The sequence below is a fragment of the Oryctolagus cuniculus genome, chromosome 6 (genome assembly GCF_964237555.1).
Source record: "Oryctolagus cuniculus chromosome 6, mOryCun1.1, whole genome shotgun sequence".
Taxonomy (NCBI): domain Eukaryota; kingdom Metazoa; phylum Chordata; class Mammalia; order Lagomorpha; family Leporidae; genus Oryctolagus; species Oryctolagus cuniculus.
Window position 1 is genome coordinate 24,915,984 of NC_091437.1, and position 25,705 is coordinate 24,941,688.

At 51.7% G+C, this 25,705-nt stretch overlaps 1 protein-coding gene across 1 annotated transcript in view; it reads right to left on the reverse strand.

Annotated features, from left to right (window-relative positions):
* SPOCK1 (SPARC (osteonectin), cwcv and kazal like domains proteoglycan 1) overlaps window positions 1-25,705 on the reverse strand; it is a 480,631-nt gene that overhangs the window by 64,083 nt on the left and 390,843 nt on the right. Inside the window, exon 6 of the mRNA XM_002710225.5 lies at window positions 20,999-21,113. Within this exon, the coding sequence (XP_002710271.1) occupies window positions 20,999-21,113 (115 nt within the window). The remainder of the gene's footprint in view (window positions 1-20,998; window positions 21,114-25,705) is intronic.

Consider the following 25,705-nt stretch of genomic DNA (forward strand, 5'->3'; position numbering starts at 1 on the left):
CTAATGCATTCTGAGGCGCTCCATCTGCCACCGAGCCACCAGGCCTGCATCTTCCAGCCCCAGCACTGCCCGGCAGCTGCCGATCTCATCGCAAAGCACACAGATGCCTTGCAGAGAGGACGCAAAAGTGCAGACCATCTCCAGGCGCCTTCGGAAGCCAGGGAAGGCAGGTCAGGAAAACAGACCCATTAAACGGGGAAGGAGTGAGCACTTCCTGAGACAGCAACTCCCCATCTGCCAGACAGCACCAGAGCAGGAAAGCCACTGGAAACCTGTGCGCTGGCTGCAGCCTTCGTGGACCCCGTGCATGAACCACGGGTCTCGTTTCTGCGTGGCTGGCTGGTGCTCCCATCCTCATCCCACTGTGAACTGTCTGGGTGATCCCAATCTCCATGTTGGGGGTTAAGAACCATCCATTTCACCAACCATGGGGTATCTCTTCATATGTGTCACCATCACGGGGAATCCACTTTCTTCTGGGAACCACAACTGCTCATCACTTCACAAGACACACTCAGACACAGTGGCCCCAAGGTGGTCATGGCCACCCTTCTGATGGACTCACCCATGGGCCAGGGGAGCTTGCCCCGCCACCCTTCCAGGCACTTAACAAGGGCCTACTATATGCTTGGTCAGCACTGGATTACCCAGACCAAATTTCAGGTTAAAAAAAAAAAAAAAAAAAAAAAAAAAAAAAAAAAAAAAAGGGACCCAAACATCTCCTTTAAAAAAAATATGTATTTTTACTTGGGGCGGGAGTGGGATAGAAAGAGAGAGGGACATTGATCAATCTTCTATCTGTTGGTTCATTCCTCAAATGCCTGCATTAGCTGGGGCTGGGCCAGGCAGAAACCAGGAGCAAGGAGCCCATCCTGTCTCCTGCATGGGTGCCAGGGACCCAGGTACTTGAGCCATCATCTGCCGCCTTCCTGGATGTGCATTAGCAAGCAGCTGGCTTGGAAGAGAAGGTGAGACTTGATCTAGGCACCCCAATATGCGCTGTGGGTGTCCCAAACAGAAACTTAGCACTATGCCATAATACCCACATATTTCCTTTTAAAAACATTTTATAAGACACTTTTTAAAAAGCATTGTAATACTGGAAAAGCAAAGCAAGCGAGGAAGGCTCATATCACCATATTTCTAGATTTATTGTAAGGCTTTAATAATTGAGAGTGTGCCAATGGTAGGAAAAAGGCAGAGAAATAGATTAGTGGGACAGAATAGAAGATGGACATATCGATCCACATAGATAGTTAACAGATTTTTCTTTTCAGCACAAAAGCAATGGAAAAAAGATCATCTTTGCAATAAATGGTGCTGGAACAATGGATGTCCAGATGTGAAAGAAGGAATCTGGACAGAGACCTTGCCCAGAAAAGCAGCACCAAACAGATGAGAGGCCCATCTAGAAGCAAACACAGAAGAAATATACATGATCTTGAGTTGGCGATCGATTTTGAGATTCAACAACAAAAGCACAATCCATGAAAGAAAAAAAAAGTTGAATTTTATTAAAATTAAAACCTTGTGCTCTGTGAGTAACACTGTGAAGAGAATCAAATTTCAAGCCAGAGCCTGGAAGAAAACATTTGCAAAGCATACACTGGATAAAGGAGCTGCACCCAACAAACAGATACTTTCCAAATGCAGCAACAGGAAACCAACAACACAAGGTGCACCACATCAGAGGGAAAGTACCCACAGGAAAGGACTCCCACCATCTTTTGGATGCTGGCTTCCCCTGTGAGTGCAGGTTCAAGTCCTGGCTGTTCCACTACCAACCCAGCTCCCTGCTAACATGCCTGGGAAAGCAGTGGAAGATGGCCCAAGAACCCGGGAGAACCAGAGAGTCACAGTTACAGGCTCTTGGCTTTGGCCTGCGTTTGTGTTAATTTGGGGAGTGAATTAATGGATGGAAGATTCTCTCTCTCTGTCTCTCCCTCTCTTTCTATAACTCTGCCTTTCAAATAAATAAATAAATAAATCTTTAAAATTTTTTTCAAAGTTCACAGAAAATGGAATTAAAAGATAATGAAAAATTTTTATAAAATTTATGAAGTGCCCTTGTCTGTCTGTTAGGACTCACACACATGCTGCCTTGCTCTGCCAGATCACCGAGCACAGAAGCAGCCGCATTCCACAGCAGCGAGCTCAGATCCTGGATGCTAACACCAGTCTCCAGCAAAACAATCAGGCTTCTCTGAGACCTGGCTGATTCGATGGCTGGGACAGGTACATGAGATGAGTGCCAAACATCAGGCAGTACCAGAAATGAAACAAGTGCTCCCAAAGTAGGATAAGCCACATGAGACTATGACAGAGACCCTGGGCCCAGGAAGAGCATCCAATGACCACTGTTAGGACAATTTGATTTACATAATTAGTACCAGATTAAATCCACAGTGAGTATGGGGGGTGGGAGTGCATTGTGGCACAGCGGGTTAAGCGGGTGTTTGGAACTCGGGCATCCAAGGCTGGGGCACTTGCTCAAGTTCTGGCTACTCTGCTTCTCCTTCCAGCTTCCTGCTAATGCATCCTGGGCTTACATGCTCGGGTCCCTGCACTCACAGAGGAGCTAAAGGGGAGTTCCAGGTTCCAGACTTCATCCTGGTCCAGTCCTTGCTGTTGTGAGCACTTAGGGGGTGAACCAGTAGAAGGAAGAGCAATCAATCAATCAATCAATCTCTCTCTCTCTCTCTGTAGTTCTGCCTTTCGAATCAGTGAAAACAAATACACATTTAAAAAAGCGGTATTAGGTTACAGACTTCAATATAAAATAAATGCCTGTTAGTCCACATTTATATAAATGCTTAACTGAATAAAGAAATGAGGGAGAAGAGACAAATTTCCCATGCCTAAGAATCATAAATAATTCCTGCAGACCAAGAATTAACCAAGCCAAGCAAGTGAACACAGACCCCTAACGAGGGAGACATGAAGGGTTTATCACAGCAGTCATGGAACACTGGGTCGGAAACAAGCCTTCACTGCCCTGATTCACACGTAAGTCCTAGAGAAACTAAAATGACCATACGATAGGCTTGGTAGTACAGTGCTATTATTCCTCACTCCATTCTGAAAATTTTAACCAAAGCATTAAGATACAAAAAAGAAATGTAATATGCACATGACAGTACTTGAAGAATTTCATGGAAAACGGAATTAAAAGGTAAATTTCTTGTAGTACAAGCATTTTTGGAATCCATGCTTTTCCCAAGACATGGGTTCTCTGAACCTTTTGAAGCCCCCTCCCACAGACAGCAGAGCCCAGGCCCTGCCGTGTACACACGACGTGACTGAGAGCAACCCGAACGTCCAAGCTTCATTTCCTCATCTCTCCAAAGGAGGTAACAGCACCTCTGGCCCCAGGCTTTCAGGACGATCCAGTGGAAACACGTGGGGTACAAAGGATGGAGCAGGTGTCAGTCACCAGTAAATGGACCTATTTCTTATGATTTACATAGCAAGGATAACCAAGATATATTGTTTCCTACCCCTACCACCAAAAAAGCCCAAAATGATAAACTAAGATACTAACAACATGAAGACTTTTTATCTGAACAAAAACTGAAAGCACAGTTTACTCACCAGAAGCAATGTCACGCGTCAACTGTCCAGTGACAGATGTCATCAGACACCTAGGAGCCAAGGGAAGGAGCCTACAGGAGTTCCTGAGGACCTGTCCCTGGGAAAGAGCCATGCCCTCAGAAGACCCCTCCCTGGGAAAGAGCCACGTCCTCAGAAGACCCCTCCCTGGGAAAGAGCCACGCCCCCAGAAGACCCTTCCCTGGGAAAGAGCCACGCCCCCAGAAGACCCCTCCCTGGGAAAGAGCCACGCCCCCAGACGACCCCTCCCTGGGAAAGAGCCACGCCCCCAGAAGACCCCTCCCTGGATAAAGAGCCACGCCCCCAGAAGACCCCTCCCTGAGAAAGAGCCACGTCCCCAGACGACCCCTCCCTGGGAAAGAGCCACGCCCCCAGAAGACCCTTCAATGGATAAAGAGCCACGCCCCCAGAAGACCCCTCCCTGGGAAAGAGCCACACCCCCAGAAGACCCTTCCCTGGATAAAGAGCCACGCCCCCCCAGAAGACCCTTCCCTGGGAAAGAGCCACGCCCCCAGAAGACCCCTCCCTGGGAAAGAGCCACGCCTCCGGAAGACCCCTCCCTGGGAAAGAGCCACGCCCCCCAGAAGACCCCTCCCTGGGAAAGAGCCACGCCCCCCAGAAGACCCTTCCCTAGGAAAGAGCCACACCCCCAGAAGACCCCTCCCTGGGAAAGAGCCACGCCCCCAGCGGCGACCAGACCGCAGCACTGGGGGTCTTCTTAGCACTTCATGAATCCAACCTAAGTCTCACTGCCTCAATGTTTCAAAATGACGGTGCCTATCACCTGGGAAAACCAGTAGGCAGGAACAGTCAAAAACTACGAACAGAAAGGATAACTGGTTAGGTGAACGAACAAGTTTCTGTAGGAAGGAAGATGAACTGCTGAGTAAAAACCATTGCACAAACTGGCGATGCATCCATGGCCCTTGAAGAATGTTTGATTACAACAGTATTTTCCCAACGACAGGCTGCAATCCCTGAGCGGGTCACGAAGATGACTCCGTAAAATACGCAGCATGGCCGGTGCCGCGGCTCAACAGGCTAATCCTCCACCTAGCGGCGCCGGCACACCAGGTTCTAGTCCCAGTCAGGGCGCCGGATTCTGTCCCGGTTGCCCCTCTTCCAGGCCAGCTCTCTGCTGTGGCCAGGGAGTGCAGTGGAGGATGGCCCAAGTGCTTGGGCCCTGCACCCCATGGGAGACCAGGATAAGTACCTGGCTCCTGCCTTCAGATCAGCGCAGTGCGCTGGCCGCAGCGCGCTGGCCATGGCGGCCATTGGAGGGTGAACCAATGGCAAAGGAAGACCTTTCTCTCTGTCTCTCTCTCTCTCACTATCCATTCTGCCTGTCCAAAAAACAAAACAAAACAAAACAAAACAAAACAAAAAAACAGCATAATGGCAGAGAACAGAAGACAGGCCGCGTCTCACAGTGCGAGGGTGAGAGCTACTCAGTGCAAGCCTACGTCCTGGCTCACTGCTAACTAACTTTTTCCCGTTTGAATGCGACCAGCCTAATGCATTAAACATGAAAGATCTGAGTCATGGAAAAACAAAATGAAAACAGGTGAAGTTTCCACCTGGCCTCGGAGCGGGGGAGAACTTTCTAAACATACATCAAAGGCAGGAACTCTTAAAGAAAAGGAAGATAGACCGGACTGGATAAAACTCTCAAATTCTTACTCTACCCAAAAAAATACTGTTAAAGGGGAATGACACTTTAGGTGCCAAGGATGAAGAAGTGCGGAGCCGGGACAGACAACACACAAGGACTGCACCAGCCACGCACTGTGCCTGGGATTTGGGCCAAAAACACACATCACCACCACTCTCATCCTTGTGGAGGTGGGGACACCAGGTTAACTTGTCCCGTGGTAGCCATTTTATTCTATCTATGAATCCTACAGCAACGTGCTGTATACCTTAAACACTTCTTACAAAATTTATTTTTTAAAATACAATTTATATATACACATGGTATAAACTGCTAAGAGACAGATCAGAGTCTACAAAGAGAAGCAGAGAGGACAAGAGGTAATTCCAGAAGAAGAACAGATGCCACAGGTGTGCACACCCACAGGGTAACCAAGGAAGAGAAAACTGGGCCAGCGCTGTGGCCTACCAGGCTACGCCTGTACCTGCAGTACCAGCATCGCTTACGGGCACCGGTTTGCATCCTGGCTTCTCCTCTTCCATTCTAGTTCTCTGCTAACAGCCTGGGAAAGCAGTGGAAGATGACCCAAGTGCTTGGGGCCCTGCACCCATGCGGGAGACCGGGAAGAAGCTCCGGGCTTTGGATCATTCCAGCTCCTGCAGTTGTGACCACCTGGGGAGTAAACCAGCAGATGGAAGACCTCTCTGTCTGTGTCTTCCTCTCTCCATAAGTCTCATCTTAAATAAATAAATAAATAAATAAATTCTTTAGAAAAGAAGTAAAAACCGAAAAATGTGACAAGGCGTTAGCTTTTTGCCACGCTAACCAAGCACCTTAGATGAGCTTGGTCATTCAACAGACCCTATGCTAGGGATATAAAGACAAATTAGAACAATCCCTGTCTACAATCTACTGTCTGAGCACCACAGTGTCAATTATATCCTGCTGATCTTTAGCTAACTTCTTGCATTGCAGCTCAGAATTCTACACTTCCCAGCATTTAGGCAGGGCCACATCAGTACCCTCTGCCACTTCCGTGTGCCAGCAGAAACCCAGGCTCTGTCTGAGCCTCTGCTCAGTCATTCTAACCAGTTTTTTAAGTTCCACTCATTCTAACCAGTTTTTTAAGTTCCCTGTCCAAGACCAGGTCTGAGCAGGTGGGGATAATGGTTTGACTCCAGCAGAGGGCGTAGCAGCAGCTGGCATCACACCATGGCAGGTGTGCATGTGGGGATGAGGACCACGTCTCACACAGGGTGCTGAAGACCGCTGGCTGGGGTCTGGCTTGCTCCTTTGAAAACCACCTTCTCAAGAGAACTGAATGGAGCCTGCATACCAGTGACCTCATTCCTTCCAAGGGCAGTGCCCCAGTGACCCAGGGGCTTCTCGCCAGACCCCACCTCCTAAATATTCCTCCTAAAGCCCCACCCTGGGGACCAAGCCTCCAACACACCAACACATGGGGACACACAAACCACGGCAGACAGACTTGGGTAACTGCCTCTCCAGACCCGCCCTTCTGTGCTCGTCGGTATGACACTGATCTTTAGCTACCTTCTTGCTTTCCAGCTCAGGAGTCTACACTTCCCAGCACTTAGACAGGGCCCTGTGGACGCGGCATGTCTTGGCCACTGCAACGTCAGCAGAACTGCATCCTGACCCACAAGGTCTGCCTGGAGTGAGGAGTGAGCTTGCCCGGGCTCCTGGATTTTCCCTGCCGACTGCTCCAGCAGGCACCATGGACAGCGAAGCAGACTTGTCACGGCAACCAGATGCAGGGAGCCTGGGCCCCTGAGGACCGAGGGTGCCCCATGTCATCCCTGGACTTTCCAGCGCCTGACCTATGTTGTATGAAAATAAAGTCCACGCTCTTGTCTAATCCACTGCTGTCTGAGCACCGCAGTGCCAATTACATCCTGCCGAACCAAGTCCTGCCTTTCTGCTCAACCCACAGGGTAGAAAATCTCTTCCAGAAATGATAGCAAACAACCTTGATGACAGGCCCCTGAACAGGCATTTTCCCACACTGTTTGTAGCACATCTCTGGAACAAATTCTGCCAGCGTGCAGCAAACGACTTACAAGATACATGTCTTTTCTCACCCAGAAACTCTGCTAGGAATGTATCCTGTAAAAAAAGAATTATGATGTATGCAAAATTAATACACAATGATGTTCTTAACATCAGTTTATAATAATGAAAAATCAGAGAGATGCTTAAATGTTCAATAGAGGACTCGTCACAAAAATTATAGTACATTTACAGAATCAAACACCATGCAGCCACTACAAACCAAGTTTTAAAAGAATAATTGATGATATGGGAATATTATTAAGTATTATCAAGCTAATAAAGATGTTAAAATACTGTGTGATTATATTCAGTTTGGGAGACTGGGTAGTCTTGAAATTTTATTCTTTATGCTTTGCAATATTTTTAAAACGTTCTGTAACAAAACGTAGGGCTGCTTTATTTTTTGCCGCGAGGTTAGCCTCTGCCTGTGCCTGCGTGCTCTCCAGTCTTCTCCCACTGGCTGGTCCTTCTGCATAGCTTCACTCACAAGCATCGCAGTCTCACCGGCCTCTCTGATCTGCACCATGGAGACGTCTTGGTGTGCCCTGTCCACAGTCTTTGAAAACGGCAAGGACCACCCCCCACTCCTGACACAAAACCAAATCGCATGTCCTGAAACATGCAGTGTCCATGGACACCCGGAGTGAGTCTCCTGAGGCCATCCCAGCTGGCTCTGTTCCCTGGATACCGAGGTGCTGCTGTCCCTGACCGCTCGGGGCCTCCCGGCCTCGCACCTGTATTGCTCATCTCTAAGTGTACTGTCTTTAACAGCAAGGTGTTCTATGTCAACTAGAAAAATGTGTTTAGCTGCAAGTAACAGAAGACTTCATTTACAACAGCACAAGGTCATGGGCTTTCCTTTATGACATAAACTAGGAGAGAGGCAGTCACACCACTGGCTCTGCCAGCAGAAACCCAGCTCTGTCTGAGCCTCAGCTCAGTGGTTCTCCCAGCAAGGCTTTGGCCCTCAGGCTCAGCATGGTGTGGTTGCTGCAGTTCCACTCACTCCAGCTCTGCAAGGTGCGCCTCCCCTTGTTTACCACCAGAGCAAAAGCTTTCTCAGAAGTGTCCACAAGAGGGCGCCCATCCTAGCAGTTACCGTGCCCACACCCAACTTCAGAGTACCGGGCCAGATTTCCAGCTCCGGCTTCCACTAACGAGGCAGCAGGGGATGGCTCAGGTCAATGGATTCCTGTCACCCACATGAGAGGCCTGGACCCCGGCCCAACCCTCACTCTTGTGGACATCTGGGAGGTGAGCCGTGGGAGCTCTGTTGTGGTTGGTCGGTCTCTCCCTCTCTCTCTCTCTCTCTCTCTCTCTCCCTGCTTTTCACATAAACATTTTAAAGAAGAAAACTCTGAAGATTTCCTTGTGCTTCTTGAGCTAGATATAAATCTCAGGGCCATGACCCTCGCTGAGAGACAATGGAAAAATTCAAATGCTGCTGGCATCCGAAACGGAAGGCTACAAGGTAGAAAATCAACAAGACGTGGTCCAGAACTCCCAGGTCTTCTGTGACGCAGCCCAGCGCTAAGGCACACAAAGAGCAGATTTGGGTTAAGAGTGTGTGTGTGTGTGTGTGTGTGTACGTGTGTATGTCTACTAAAGAAACAAGAGAACCAATAGTCACCGAGACCTGTGAGAAACAGCTGCTTTTGTAATTATCTCACTGAATTCACTCCATTATCATCATCATCTCTCGAGACGGACTCTCCTCTCTTTGTTCTTATGAAGGAGGAAACTTCACACACAGAGGTTAAGTCGCTTGTGCAAAGCACCCAGCCAGTAGGTCCTGGGCTGGATTTCAAGAGAGCTGCCCAGCTGCACGGCCACGTGTGTCCCAGTACCCAGAGCTGCCTCTTGGTCTCATCACAGAGAACTGAAGGCACATCCTGGAACAGAGGGTATAAATGTGTTCCTCCCAACCTGAAGCCACATAGTTAAAGACGTGTGGGTATCAGGTACACAACAGAGCCCAGGTGGAAATCAGAAGGCAGAGTGAGTGCCACAACTGCCAATTCCCCCTTAGCTGCCCACGGACAAAGAGGCAAGAGAGCAGCAACACAGGGCCCGAAAGGGTGAATTTGTGGTTAGCACAGGAGGTGACTGAGGAATGCAACTCAGAGAGTTGGATGCCAACTAGAATCAGAAGCCTTGGAGGAAATCCAGCAGGTCTATCTCTGACCATGAGAAATGAGCCATAACTGATGGCAGAAGCAGGTGCTGTGGCCCAGGAGGTTAACCCCCAACTTGGGATGCCCACATCCCAATGAGAGTCAAGCTCAAATCCTGGCTGCTCCACTTCTGATGCACCTCCATGCTAGAGTGCCTGGGAAGGAAATGAGCGATGGCCCAAGTACTCAGGCCCCTGCCACCCACGTGGGGAGATCGGTATGGCATTCCCGGCTCCTGGCTTCAGCCTGACCAGCGTGGCTACTGTAGCTACTGGGGAATGAACCACCAGATGGAAGAGGAATCAATATCCCTTCCTCTCCCCCCCCCCTTCTTCTCCCTCTCTCTCTCCGTCTTCTTCTCTCCCTCCGTGTGTGTGTGTGTGTGTGTGTGTCCCCAATATTTCAAATAAATATTGTTTAAAAACTTAATAGGAAGAAAAAAGATGCTACCTCTAACCTGCATCTTAGATGTGTTAAATAATGTTACAAGGTAGCACTCACAGTTTGCTAAGCCCATTCATTCAACAGACCCTATGCTAGGGATATAAAGACAAATTAGAACAATCACTGCTCTCATGGAGGCCACAAGAGAGGGGTTATATGATGCCAGGGTACCAGAAGGTCCAGGATGTAAAGTGCTACCTGTATTACGTCTGTTTTCTTGTCTCAAATCACATGAAATGGAGTCTGACCACAGAGACTGCAGGTTACAATAACAGAAAACTACTCAGAAAGCAATAAAACACCTTTAGAGGCCTGGACTCATAAAGCCGGCTCCATAAAGAGATGGAAAACAGCTCAGCTCTGGGTAATTGTTACCTTGGGACCTAGGTGCGCTCCATGCGCAGACACCTGAACAACACATTATTGATGCCTTTGGTGTTAGGAGTTCCTGTGATCTCGCCTAAGGGAGAAACAGCACGGGACCTGGACACAGAGCAGACACTCAGTAGATGCTCCGTGGGTGGATGATGGATGGAAATCCATTACTCTCTACCAACAGACTCAGCCACTGCCCTCGATTTTAGAGGGAGAACACAGTTCTTACGCTTTAAATTTTCAACAGAACGTGGAGGTCTGCAGCAGCCAGATACATGGAGGGACACAGCAGTGTTGTTTTGGTTCGCAGTGTTTTTCCTAAATGGGCCTGTTTCCTATGGGGCCTAGTGGTGATCAGATTTTAGTCCAACTCTCTCACAACACAGAGCTATGTGTAGTTCTTATCACACAAGCTCTCAACTCAAATGAGAACAAGTCCTCGTATACTCCCTCCTCTGTCTGGATTTCTCTGTGTTCTCAAGAGAGCCCAAGGAAATGCTGCCCACACTGTTCCAAAAGAGGCCACACTCTGTCCTCAAGGCCACACCGTCTTCTTCCTCTGATAGCTTCAGCCCCCTTGCCAAGTTAGGGAGGCAGAGGCGGGGGGTGGGGGGGGAGGAGACCCGAGAGCCCAGTTTCGAGAATGGCAACTGTTCCCTTGCAGAGGAGCCAGAGACACTCACCACCATTACATACCAGCCTGAGGGCGAGCCCCACGATGGCCAACACAGGGAAGGCCAGGGAAGGGGTGTCCTCAGATCACAGAGCCCACCTCGTAAACCTAGGGATGTCATTCACCTATAAACCCCAACTCTTCCAAGACCTGGAGGCACCAGAAACTCAGGTACAGATGCTCAGAACACAGGAAGAGCCTGCCCACGCCCTGCGTGCACTCCCTCCATGGAGCTCTGAGCACGGCATGGTATACTCAGCAGGAAACCACCTCTGGGGGACACTGGAGCTGGAGACCCGAGTGTAGACGACACACTGGCAGGAGAAAATGACCCCAGGGCAGTCACCCATCAAGATGGGGAGGGGGCGGGGACCTGTGGGAAGCACAGATGCCATTCCCGGTGGCTGGGGAGGGCAGCGGGACACCACCCCAAGGAAGCCGGCCAGAGTATGGAATCCAGATGCAGACCGGGGCGAAGAAGATGGGGACACAACGCCATTCCCCGTAAGCTACCGACCTGGGGCTCAGGAATCCCCTTGGTGACCAGCCTGGCTTAGGAAGAACCTCCCAAGTTCTAGGATTTGCAGAGGTACAGGGGCAGGAGTTCAGCCTCAGTAACACCTCTCAGGGCGGCTGTTCCGTGTGATTAGTAGTATCCTTGGAAAGGGCTTTCTTTGTTAAGTAATTTTTTGAAAGTCATTTTTTCAGATGATTTCTTGGCCCTGTGCACGGCTGCATGACCAGAATGCTGATCAGATCCTTGGTCAGCACTCGTCTGGTCTGAGACATTCAACTTCTCAACCAGGTGTGTAAGGTCAGGGCTCCTGACCCATTTCATTTCTGCAGCTGGGCCCATACTCCGATCTCTTTTTTTGGAGGGTGGGAACAGAAGACTTGGCTGTCAGGCTTAACCCCACCTCCAAACGGGACCTGAGGATGAGTCACGTAGGAGATTCAAGGTTGGACCGAGCATACTCAGGCCAGGGAGCTCAATGTCTGCCTGCTCTGTCTCCCACTGGGGTGCGAGGACAGGCAGCAGGACGCCTGGGTTTTTTCCTTCCAAGATCCTTCTACACAGGGCAACCTCCCAGCATAATGGTTAAGCTGCTGCTAAGGATGCCAGCAGCCCATATTGGAGTGTTTGGGTTTGGGTCCAGCTTTCTGTGACTGTGTATCCTGGGAGACAGCAATGATGGCTCAGGTACTTGGGTCCCTGCTACCCACAGCGGGTACCCATATTGTGTTCCTAGCCCCTGGCTTTTACCTGGCCCATCCCTGGCTATTGCAGGCAACTGGAAAATGAACCAGCAGATGGAAGATCTCTCTCCCTCTGTCTCACTGTCTTCGTGTCTCAGTCTTTCAAATAAAACAAAAAGCAACAAACGAAATTTGAAAAACAATCCTCTAAGCTGATAAAATTTAGTCACATGCAGATATCTGCCCCCAGAGCACTCTGCTGTTGCACCATTGGGAAACCGGAAAGTGGGCCTCCCACATTCCACAGACCACCCCCACCACGGTCTCCTCTGTCCCAGTGTCACAATGCCTCCAACTCCCAGAACAGGCCCTAAACTCTCATGTTTGTCTTTTCAGTCATTCTAGACTGTGAAATACAGGGAATCAGAAGCAGAACCCTGCTGTATAAATAGCTCTGCCTTCTCTTGCCATAAATCTCCCTTTTGACTACTGGGAGGGCCCCCTTCTGGCACTGGAAGAACAGCACAGGCTTCACCTCACTTCCCCATCAAGGGCAGACACATCCCCAGCTGTGCAGAGACCTGGGCTGTGGGCCAGGCTGCCCTCTCAACCAACGATGCATCGTGTACTTTATCTCTCTCTTTATTCCCTGAGTGAAATAGTCAAGGGGACATTTCTTCCTCTTCATGTCTAATGGCCACATTGTTTCTTTTTTAAGACTTATTTATTTATTTGAAAGTCAGAGATACACAGAGAGAGAAGGAAAGGCATAAAGAGAGAGAGGTCTTGCATCTGCTGGTTCGCTCCCCAGATGGCCACAACGGCCGGAGCTGCGCCAATCCAAAGCCAGGAGCTTCTTCCGGGTTTCCCACATGGGTGCAGGGGCCCAAGGACTTGGGCCATCTTCTGCTGCTTTCTCAGGCCATAGCAGAGAGCTGGATCAGAAGTGGAGCAGCCAGGACTTGAACCGGTGCCCATATGGATTCTGGCGCTGCAGACCAAGGCTTCAACCCACTGGGCCACAGCACCGGCCCCTACATTGTGTTTTCAAACAGAGGATGATGATGATGATGATGACGACATCAACAACAACTATATTGTGAAACCTGTTTCTACAGTGAGAGCTGAGCCCATCTGTTCCCAGTACGCCCAGCAGAGGGGAAGTGCACTCCGTCAGGGGCCCGACTCCCACGGCAGCCCTCAGATCCGGGGAAGGCTTCTGCCAGCACTTTCCGGCGCAGCAATGCCCTGCGGGGCGGCAGCCACGTGCTTCCACCCGATTATAATTTCAATTCATTTTTTGATTGTCCACTGTCTTTTCTTTTCACAACAATAGGTGGCAGGGCAAGGGAAGAACAGTCAACTTCAGGACAGATTACAAATGAGTTTTTATCTTTAAGGAGCTACGTCGGAAACTTAGGGCTATCAGAAAAGCAATATGTGCTGGTGAACAATGAGCCCATGCTAGGGTTTTGATGAACTTCAGAGAGCTAAGCGTGCCTGCAGAAAGAAAGGGGACACAATGAGCCAGGATACGAATCCTCTCACCTTGGAAAAATCCTGGGAGTGAGGACTGTGCCATCAGTAAAGGGTGACATTTCCTGAGGCCCGAAAGCTGGTAAAATTTCGTCTGAAACATGCAGACAGACCCGAGTGGGCATGGGGTACGTATTTTCTTCTTCTTCCGAAGGAAGCCTTCCCTTTTGATGGAGCCTCCACTTGGGTCAAGAATACAGTCTAACACAAGGGCTAGAAAGGGCTTCAAACCTGCTCTGTCATCTGGACAGGCCCCAGTTTCAAATTTCTCCACCAGCAACAGACTTGGGTACTTGAAGAATTAAACATACTATTCCTGCAGTGGGCATCTGACAGGGCTTATCTCCTGTCATAATAAATCACGTTTTACTGTTTGAAACATTGTAATCAGAGACCACACACACCCCAGCACTGCTCTCGGAGAATAAGGTAGATTCCTTCAGCACCTGATGATTACTGAGAATCCAGACCGAAAGCACTCCTGTCACTTGTACTCTGGTTGGGCAAGCAGACAATCAACACAGATCAGCAAACTGATATATTAGAAGGTAACAAAGGGTGCGGGGATGATACAGTCAGAACGGGGGTAGGAAGTGCTCAGCAGGGGTCCTGAGAGGCTGCCATTGATGCCAAGATGGAAAGGGGTGGATGGAGCGAGCCGTGCCAGCACAAAAGACCCAGGCGGCGGGGCACATGGGAGGCCCTGGTACCGGGAGCAGTTAGAAAGGGGGCACACAGCAGAAGGCAGGGATAGAGATGTGTCAGGGGACCAGATCTAGTTGGAAGGACTTTCACTTTTAACAAGTCAGGAAAGCTACTGGAGTGTCCTGAACAGGCGGTTACATAACCTAACATTTTACAGAATCAGTTCTACTGTGCTCAAAAAAATAACACAGGGATCAATTAGGAAGCTACTGAGAAAAAAGGTGAGGATGCTTTAAACCTCTAGGGTAGTCATATCCCACTGTTAAGAAGTGGATCAACTTGAAGATGCACTGCACGGCACAGCCTGTGCGAGTTAGTGACAGAAGGTACGTGGCCTCGAAGAGAAAGACAGGGTCTTCTGACTTCATCAAATGGGAACGGGGCTGCCATGAATCGAGACAGCAAGTACCACAGCTGGTGCTGGCGGGCTGGGGGCAGGTAGTGGGGGATCCATTTAGGACATGTTAGTAAGCTTGATATGCTCAGGGTCATATGCCTAGAACACAGAACAGCCATTTCTTATTTAGGTCTGGAGTTCGAGGGGGCTGGGCAGGCTGGCTGGCTGGCTGGCTGCAGGTAGGTAGGTAGGTACTCAGATAGACAGTGGTACAGGTGCACAGACACAGATGTATCTATCTGAACTTACACAAAACACACCTACAATATGTAAAAGGCAGAGTAAAAACATTATGTAGAATACAATCTCACCTTTGGATGAGCAAAGTTTAAAAAGTAAGTTAATACAGCTATATGTAAAAGAGGTAAGAGAACCAGGAGTACGAACACTTTAGTGATATTCGGAATCTATGTAGGAAGCGAGAAGAGTGTTTTGTGGGAAAGCTATGAAAGCCATGAATTTCTCCCACAAACCTCTCTTCCCTTCCTGGAACTCTAGCTGTGGTCCTGGTCACCTGCTGCCTCCATTTACCCTCCCCCGTCTTCCCACCCTTGGCTCTCCCTGATCATCTGCACGAAATCGGCTGCGGAGGGACCAGCAGGACCTGTGCTGTCCTCGTGCCCAGTGGATCTCACCCAGCAGACAGAACCTGCTGTCAAACCCAAAGCCGCAGCCCTGAAAAATGACTTTTCTTCTTTGATGCCGATTTAATTCTCCAGAATTTTTTTAAGGTCACGGCATTTAGAATAACAAGGTTCTCCAAGTTAAGTGCTCTTTTATACATTTAATTTCTGACTGCAGCATGGTCCTGAATGAGAAGTGAATGAAGCAGAATGGGCATGGAAGGGTTAATACAAAATGCTCTTAAATCAGGCCTTGGCAGGCCGGGCCTTCACCCTGTTACACAATAGGCATTAAAGAAAAATGTTCCTTCCTGGATGCACAGAGAGATCTGCGTTTCTCCGGGAGCCTCTGCAGCAGGGGCCTTTGAGGATTTTTCCAGCGAGATGTTATGGCTGGGAGGAACTCTTGCACCGCCTCCTGTTCCCATTTAAACACCTCTCCCCAGCTCTGCCTGTGATAAGTAATGGAATTAGACAACCGTCTGTCAGCCTGAAACTTCTCCCCCCAGAATCTGGCCCTCAGGTTGCAAATACCATTTGAGAAGAAGAAAAATCACTGTGGACTATTTTCCCCCTGCTCTAAGCAGCCCAGCTGGAGGGAAGCTGTTATTTCCTCCTTAGCAGCCCAGCTGGACAAAGTTGCCGTTCTCTTTCCTCCGTGCACAGAGTGCGCAGGTCCTGCCCCCACCTCCCAGCACAGGGCCAGCCAGCCAAGCGCTCCAGCTCCACAGCCTTCTCCATGAGGTCTTGGCGAGCTTGGGCAGACTCATGTCCATTCTCTCACAGCAGGTCTGTGCCAGGAGAGAGAGACAAGGAGCTACCCTTGGCCACAGGGTCCTGACGTGTGCCCGCCCCTGCAGAGGAGAGGGGTGGGAGAGACTGCAGGAGGCTGCGGGGGGACACGATGTCAGGCCAGGGACCATAGCCCCAAGAGAGGTTACAGTCATTTCCACCCTGCAGCCCCTGCACCACCTTTGGGCTGGAGAGGCTGCTGGTGGAGGAACCACAGTGCTACAGCCGAGTCACGTGACCCAGCCTCTGTCTCCACGCAAAGGCCTGGGACTGCATCCGGGTCAGAGGCTGTCAACCCTCCACGCAGGTGCAACTGGAGTGGGAAAACATCAAGGAGGAACCCTCCAGAGGAAGGGCTCAGGCCCCACCCACTTCGTCTTCATGTGGGGAACCTGCAGCACCTCAAGGTGCAGAGGGGCCCCCTCGACACGCTTGGGAGAAGTTCAGCAAGACCCACCCTGATGCACAGTCCCTCAGCTCCGCCCAGTCCTCACCAGGACAGGAGGAACCTCCTGCCCATCACAGGGTCCATCACGGGGTCCATCACAGGGTGACGGGCCCAGAGCAAGGCTGTGAGTCTCAGGCCCAGATGGGGCTGTTTGTGTGCATGGAAGTGGGGAGGGGAGGAGTGCAGCCAGGTGGGAGACACCGAGAGTCGGCTCACTGCAAACACGCATGTGGAAGCCTCGCATTTTCAGAGGCCGCTACCCTCCCCTTGGGTTTCCGGTAAAGAATTGGGACGCAGTGCTGCCAGCCTTCCTCAGAGTCTCCACCAGTGGGGCCTGGAGGAAGTGCGGCTGCAGAGCCCCAGCACTGGGAATTCAGGTCAAATCCAAGCAGGGACTTCCCGGCTGGGTGCTGATGCTGGGAGAATGCCAAGTGAGCAAGGAGAGACTGCCTGAAAAACCCAGAAAAATGCACACAGCTCTAAGCTTGCTACACAGACTGTGATCTCACCTCCCTATTTTAAGGTGTGTTTCCCCCCTTTTCTGTTTTTTGTTTGTTTTTCTGGACAAACATCACTTTGTGCTCTTGAGGTTGCATGGGCTTCACAGGGCTGGGAGGAAAAGGCAATTAAGTGAGTTGGCCGAGGTCATGAGGCAATCTGCTGGTGTAACAGGAAATATGCAGAGGCGATAAAGGATGACACCCCGCCGCCTCTCCAGGGAACCCATCAAAGCAGAGATGCCACACACACCAAGTGTAAGATGAACCACTAGGTTCCAGCTTCCAAAATACACTGCCGAAGCCACGACAAGAGATTTCTGATTTGCTGGAGCCAGGCACCTGAAGACTCAAAAGCTCCAAGGCTGGAGGAAGCGGAGCACACCCACAGTGACAGGCGAGCCCCTGTCCTCACACAGCCTCTGCTCTCACACCCAGGGCTGCTCACAGCTGGCCTACAAAAGTAACACTCTGGGAGGGAGAACAGGCGGAGGCAGGTGAGTCGACAAGAGAGGGTCTGTTCACACCGGCCTGCCTGGGCAAGAGGCGGGTATGAAATCCAAGGCCGGGGGAGAGCCTGAAGCATCAGGGGCACATGTGTGCTGCTGGGTGAGGACCCCAAGCTGAGGCACGCTCTGCAAACACGTCCTCAATGCGGAACGGGAAGGGCTGCCGGGCGGGCCTACGGAGAGAAGTGCTGTGACGGCAGCATCACAAGTCTTTCTGATGCTGGGAAACCATGCACCATGGAGCTTTCTGTGCCCCTCAACAGCGCCAAGGAGGGGCTGGACACTGACTACACCACACAGAGGAGCGTGCCGTGCAAGTTGGTCCCCAACAGAGATGGCGACCAGAGGCCACAGGAGGGACCTCAAGACATCTCCCTGGACATGTAGGGTGGACACCGCTGGCCAATGTAGAGATGCTGAGAACTCTGTGCAGGGGGTGGATGTGAAAGAATGACAGACCACACCATGAACTGCCTCCTGCCGACGTCACAGCGCATAAGCCACCACCCCAGCCCACTCTCAGAATTCAGACACAGCCATGAACTAACAGAAGTTACCTTAGCACATGGAAGTGAGGTTCATAACGGAGCTTAGGTTGCAAATAAAATAGCAACACTAAGAACGCTGCCACATGCTTGGCGCACCTGCACTTCTGAGACTAAGAAATGCCATCTCCCCAATAAGCCTGGACACAAGACCTCTCTGGACACGGTCCAGAGCTGCGCTGTGTCTCACAGAGGCCATACCCGCCACCCGTGGAAGTCGAAAGGGACTGCTTGGGTAAGGGAAGGTGGACTCCTCCCTCCACCCACACAACTAAGTGATGAGCTGAAAGCTGTGTTTCATTTTACCTGTGGTCTCTCCCTTGCACCCACGCCCTCCTCTTCAGCCCAGCTGTCACAGTCTCCATTTCGCATGACTCACTGCCTTTCACAAACAATTGTGAGAGCTGCACAGTGCGAACTGTCAAGTCAATGCAAAAGGTCAGCCTTCCCTTGATCAATTTTGCCCATGTCTCATTTCACATAATGACCCTGGGGAGTCGTCATTGCCTTCCCTGCCCATATTACATTCTTATCCTCTGGGGACATGCTGATCCAATCCATATTAAATAATTACACATTACGCCCTAATAGGAGGATACACTCTGCCATTAGCATGCTGTTGGATCTGTAGTGAGTGAGTGACAGTCTGCCCCAACACAGGCAGTCTCTGGTTCCCCTCAAGCTCACAGGAAAGCTCTGCTCTCGGTCGCAGCCTAGAAAGTGCATCGTCAGCACAGAAGGATGGCGTGAGAACCCCGTGGCAAGGACGGTACCGAGTCTGGAACTGCCCATATCACAGGTAACAGACTCAATGGTGCAGGGTTCCGAAACGATGCTTCTCAGTTTGCAGGTAGTACTGGGGACTGAGTGAGCAGACCCAGGACTTTTTCCAGGGCAGACACAGATGGCTTCCTAAAGAAAACTGTTTACCCAAGATCTGATGCAACAGAACTATGCATACAGGACTGTGAGGACTGATAGGAAAGGTAACTTCGAATGTGTTGGAATGTTGTTGGTCTCTTCAATGTACTCTTGTCTGATACACGATGCTCAAGTCCTTTCTCTTGTTCCTGATCTCTTTCTCTCACCATTAATTCAGCAGGCCATGCTTTTAGAAACATTTTGGAAATGAAACATTTTAAAATGGAAATCGTGTTCCAGCTGACCTTTCAAAATTCAGGAACAAGATGTTTTTCGAGTCTCTTTACACTTCCTGGCAGTTTAGATACTTGTGTAGGTTCAGTAAGAATGTGTCCTAATCTTTACAAATAGATTGTACAGTCAGGACCATATGTGGAATGTCGCATTTGAGAACAAATCCCTATTTTCCAGGTAGGAAGTCCACCCTTAAGAAGCAGGGCTGTCCTCTGTTTGGAGAAACTCACCTATATACTGGAAAACAATTTTAATGGCAAATCAAGAAACGAGCAGATTTGGAAGCCCTTGAGGCAAGAGGGGAGGTGACGTTTTGGGATTGGTTTCCTAACCTCAGAACCGAAGAGCAAAGAAAATCAAAAAAACAATATGCCTGGAGTAACAGAGGCAACTAAAGCTTCCTAGGAGGAGTCTCAGGAAACCTCTGCACAGAAATCAATTAGCAGGACACAGCAGGTGCACAACAACACGTGGCGTCAGACTTTCTCCCCAGCCCCGGCGAGCTGCCGTCTGAGTTAACTTTCCCCCACTGCACTGAAATTAATGAGTCAGGCCCAAAGGCAGCGGGATCAGCCTTCTGGAAATTGGGAATCATCTCTGGAGATGACGTGTGATCACTGGGCTTCGGGGTGCCGGTGTGCTTCCACCTCCCAAACAGCCTTTATGCACAGCATTTCTCAAGTGAACGCGAACACACTTAGGCTTGAAGCCCTCAATTTCCCCAGGAAAGACAACACAGCTTCTAGGCAGGCAAATGGGTCGACGTCCTGGACGTAATTCTACTACCAACAGCCACTGCTGTAGACGACACGCATGTACACGCGTGCCACACTCGCCCTCACGAAACCGCACCGCTCTCCACGGGCCGGCCAGCTACCCCGAGAAAGCCCAGTTCCACAGACAGCAAATGCAGTCTTCTACCTCAGGTCTCGTTAAGGCAGGCTCCACACAGGGCCGCGGCCACGGGGCCAACATCACTTTCCCCATCACAGAAGCATCCAGACAAGCCCAGCCTTTCCCGGCCCTCTCAGCCCCGGAAGAGCCAGCGCCGCCCCCGGGGGAGGCGCTGCCTTTCATCTCTGGCCCCTGGCTCTGTGCTGCGTCCCAAGCAGAAGATACCCATAAAGCAACGCTTTGGGGAGCACGCTTTCCACGGTGTGGCATCTCTGCAGCCTCCGTTGTGATATCCGGCTGAGCCAAGTTCAAAGGATTTCGGAGAGTGGAGCTCAAGGAAGACCCAGAGAGACCCCGGGGCAGACCCTGGCTGTGGCTCTGCGCAAGAGTGCAAGAGTCCACCCCTCCCGCGCAGGAGCCAATCTGACCTTTAAAAGAACCCAGCGGCTGGCTTGGTCTAATGGAATTACTTCCAAAGGCTCAGCTCTTCTTCGTCTCTTTAATGCTAGCTGAAGGCAGTTCAGCTGAGGGTCCCTCCACAAGCCAGAGCCCTGAGTTGCCAGCTTGGCTCATTTCCCCAACGTGGAACAGAACAGCTCACTCAAAGGCCAGGCCCCTGGTGACCTGGACACAGCTGGGCTACTGCAGCCCTCCCTGACCACCGCAGTCTCCTCAGAGAGTCTCCCAGGACCCCCACTCACCATTCTTCTCTGCCTTGTGCTTGGGCGGCTCAGGCTCCGGGAGACACGGACAGGGGCCATCACAGAGGGCGGTGAGGCTTTTGCCGGTAGAACAAGCATGGAACTCCAACTTGCACTGCAAAACAGAGAAGAAAAGGCCTTGAGGATGCAGCCACCACCAGCCCCTCCTCAGCTTCCCTAGGAAACAGCGCCCTTGGCTTCACGGCAGCCAAGACGAGGGAGAAACCCGTCTCGGGGGAAAAGTCTGAATTATGGGAGGGAAGAATAGGAAATGACCATTGTTTTTCCAAACGCGAAGGAGGTCTCCATAAAAGACAACATGGAAACACAGGAAGTCTCCCTATTACAAACTCAGACCATGAGCGTGCAACTCAACCTTGTCCAGGCCTGTACCGCATCTGCAGGGATTGCCCCCGTCACCACAGCACTGTCTTCATTATTCCAGGACGGAGGGGGAAACTGAGACTTGGAGAGCTTAAATGTTTCCAAGAGGCTGTCGCCATCTGTCACACCCAACCCTGGCACCAGGGCTAAGTACCCAACAGTCCCAGGACACTGCTTCTGCAAGGTGCATGGGGTCTCAGAGCACAGACATCCCACGCCGGCCTGTGTGTGGCTAATTATGCAACTGTGCCACTGGTCTAGACTGCAATTGTTCATTCCCTTTTTCCTGTGAACTTCTCAAGGTCAAGGTCTGCACGTAATCAGTCCTCTGCAAAGGCCCCCCCAGGCCCAGGACCGTGTGTGTGTGTGTGTGTGTGTGTGTGTGGTGGGGTTCAAAGGACGATGAGATAGGTGAAATTTACTGCACCCACTGTGCTCGCAGTTCTTATCAGGAGCCGTGGGGAATCTCTTAAAAGAAAAGGGAAGAGGAGACACAGTCCTTGCCCTTGGAAAGCGTAAACGCCTCCCTTTCAAAGCAGGCCACTTGCATTTGCAAAGCACACAGGCGTGCAGATGAATGCACGCGTACTGTAAGAGGACGAGTGAGGCAGTGCCCACCCCAAAGACAAGCCCTGGGACACAGAACTGCAAACCTGGTTTTCAACGTACAAGGGTCTCTCTTGTGCAACCCCAACTGCCACCCAAATCACCGCTGGCTGCCCTGACGCGGAAGGTATCACACAGTGCACTGACAGACTGCTGGCGGCCTCCTGTGCACAGGTTTGCTAAGTGTCCAGTGCGTGCCCAGCATGGTGGCGGGAGCTCCCAAGGCGGTTTAAAAACATGTCGGTCCCAACCCCCAACATCAACTGACTTTAGGGCAAAGCAAAGCAGAGCAGGCCCTTCCAAAATGACATGGCAGGAAGTGGGTTACACAAGTGTGCAGGGGTACCAACCACACAGGGGAGGCGCAGGTATGGGTTGTCCCTGCTACTGACAACACAGCTGAACTGAGGGTAAGCAGGAGGCGAGCCGGGAGGCGACAGGTGCGCCAAGAGGCCAGGAAGCTTCTTTTCAGATAGCACTGCAGGCGTACACACGCCAACACTGCGGAGACCAGGGTGGCCAGCTCCGGCTGGCTGCTCCCCTTGCTCCTGGTGAGCTCTCTAGAACAATCTCCCTCTCAGACACGGGTCTCCAAAGTTTCCTGAACAGAATCCCTAAAGCCACGTTTATTTTTGGTGTGAATGTATTAATAAAGTCAAATTGTCACATTAATTTATCATAAAGCCCTGTGCTATCTGGGAGCGCCTCTCACACTCTTCCCCAGTCTGCTCCAGGGCTGCAGCTCATGGCCTCACGACCGCAGTGCAGTGCCTCCCTTGGGAGGGCCAACTTCTCCTCTCCAGCAGCACCTGCCCTGGTCACATGACATGCTCTGACCAATGGGCTCCCAGGGAGTGATGCCAGCCCGCTCTGAGCAGACATGACAGGAACCTCTGTGCTATTTCATCACCTCTCTCACTCCCACCCCTGCCCTGGGGAAATGACATGGCCAGGTAAGGGCTGGGACCCAGAAGGCAGAGGACATGGCACAGAGCAGGTACTGACATGAGCCAGGAGATGGTGTTGCTTGTTTGAAGCCACTCAGGATGTCTGGGGGTCATGTGCTACATTCATATAACTTGGCAAAGCCAAGAGAACTCCTACTAGACCACAGAGTCCTTGGCAGCAGGAGGTCTTAGTCACTGTCCTACCCCTGGTGTGATGCAACAGAGAGGCCGTCATGGCACATAGCAGGTGTTACGTCGCTAGCTGCTGAATGTGGGACTAAGGGCGGCACTATTCTCTCCGCTGCTCCAAACCTCTGTTCTGGCTCCTGGGCAGGAGCTTCTGAGGCTGCCCGCACAAGGGTGCAGGTGCTGGGGCCACCATGAACCACCCTTCACCCACGTGGAACAAAGTGTAATGAGAAGCAGACAGAGGCACCCCCAAGCCGCCAGGCCAGAAGGCACGTGAGATCTGACGTTAGCCACCCTGTTGCTTCTGAGAAGCACAGAGAAGGCACTCACCTGCTGCTTGATTCCCCAGATGGCTACAACAGCCAGGACTGAGCTGGGGTAGAAGCTGGCAGCTCCAAAGGCAGCCCTGGTCTCCCACATGGCAGCAGGAACCCAGTCACTTGAGCCATCATCGCAGCTGCCTCCCACGGTCTGCACTAGCAGGAAGCTGGAGCTGGAGACGGAAGCCAGGAACTCTCGTACGGCTTTTGGGCATCTTAACCGCTAGGCTAGACATCTGCACAGCCCGGGAGAACTCTGGACCCCCTGGCCACGCATCCTCTTCTCAGGACAGGACCGAACCCTGCCCTGGCTAGCGCCCTCTCTGTCCTGTACTTCACATGCTGACAACTTACCGTGTTTATTAAACAGCCTATCCCTCCCTCCCCATTCCTCTCCCCAAACCGCTTCTAGCACATTCTTCAAGTTATGCAAACTCCTCCTGGGGAGACAGTGGCCGCTCTCGCTGCACCCACCTAAATTCTTGACAGACCATGCTAGGCCCCTCCCACTCAGCACGACCTTGGAGCACATGCTCATGAAGATGTACGTCTCTCCCCCCAGGCTGCAGCTCTGAAGAAACCCAGACAAACTCTGCTGTTCCCTAACCCATCTGTGTCTCCGTGTCTCTCAAGGGCTGACACCCACCCCCATGGCCTGATGCCTCTCCGAGCTCCCCACGCAGCCCTCGGTCTCCCAGCCTCCTTGCTGCTGTTGCTGGAGCCTGGTATGCACGCTTTCCTGACATCTCGCCCGGCAGCCCTGTGGATGGTCATTCCAGCAGTGTGGCCTCGGTGGCTGGGCTGCGGCTCCCCCTCCCCTGTTCGGTCCCCGGCAGCAGTTGGTACAGGGCCTCCAGCCTCCTCCCCGACTCTGGGGACGGCCAGCAGAGGGAACAGTGCTCATCCCCACCAGTGAGAATGCCCGTTTCAAGGGCACAGATCTGCTTTTCATCTTCCAGGACAATGTGTGGCATTTAAATGAAGCTCCAGAGGACGGATTCCCATGCCATACAAGGCTCAGAACTGGCTACTGGGAGACACACACGTAGGCGGTAAAAGCACTTCTAAAATGGGCCAACTAAGAATGGCCAACGCCACGGGTGCAGGGGCTACCTCGCAGGATGGCCACGCACACGGGCAGTGTTTTATTCCATGAGGCGCGTGTTAGATCCTGAGGCTTCTGTGTCCTGACTGGGCTTGGCGACTTCTATAGACAACACACACATCGTGTGGGGCAAATGCTTCATGATCAACGTAAGACAAATGTCAAAGCTTCTATGGAGGTGACACCCAACCCACCACTGGAGGGAGAGCGAGTGTGTGCGGCACCCCCTGGGAAGGGCTGAGGGTGCAGAGTGCTGAGCCTGACCCCTGCACCACCGCTAGGCAGGAGCACCCCGAGGGCCTGCACGCGAGGGCCTTGCAGGTGCCTCTGTCCCACAGGGCTCCCTCCCTCCTCCCCTCACTCCCTTGGGGTTACTCTCAGTCTCCATCATCTCCTCTCTCCCAGGTGCCTGCTGGGCCACAAGAGGCAACAGCCAAAAGGCTCTTCCCACTGCTGTGTCATGCGGAGAGGCCGTAACTGTGAGAGCCAGGGGGGCTGTACAGTGCCAGCGGGAGCTTACCACCCAGGAGAGGCCTCCACTCCGCCTGCAGGGCTGCGGGTCCCACATACTCAGGTGCAGAGGACGGACAGGGAGAGCACACCAGCAGTACCCAGGAGAAGTGCACCCTGGTCTGCAGACCCCCAGCCCCAGCACGCCCTGAGGCCAGGCCTGTGGGGACAAGTGCAGCCAGGAAGGGAAGCGGTGGCCGCGGAAGCTCTCCCACACGGGAGCTGGCCCCTCACTAGGAGATACCAGGCTCCCACCAATCAAGACGGACGCAGCCGTGATTATGCATCATTTTTACTCATGAATTCTATCTCAAAAGAGACACAGTCGTGCACACACACACACACACACATGCACAGAGCTTTTTTGGGTGGGGGGCAGCAGGGAACAAGACAGTGAAAAGATTCTCGGGGCTGGTGCTGTGGTGTAGCGGTAAAGCCACCACCTGCAGTGTGAACATCCCATATGGGCACCAGTTCAAGACCCGGCTGCTCCACTTCCAATGCAGCTCCCTGCTAATGCACTTGGGAAAGCAGCAGAAGACGGCCCAAGCCCTTGGGCCCCTAAACCCACATGGGAGACCTGGAAGAAGCTCCTGGCTCCTGGTTTCAGATCGGCGCAGCTCCGACCATTTCGGCCAACCTTTGA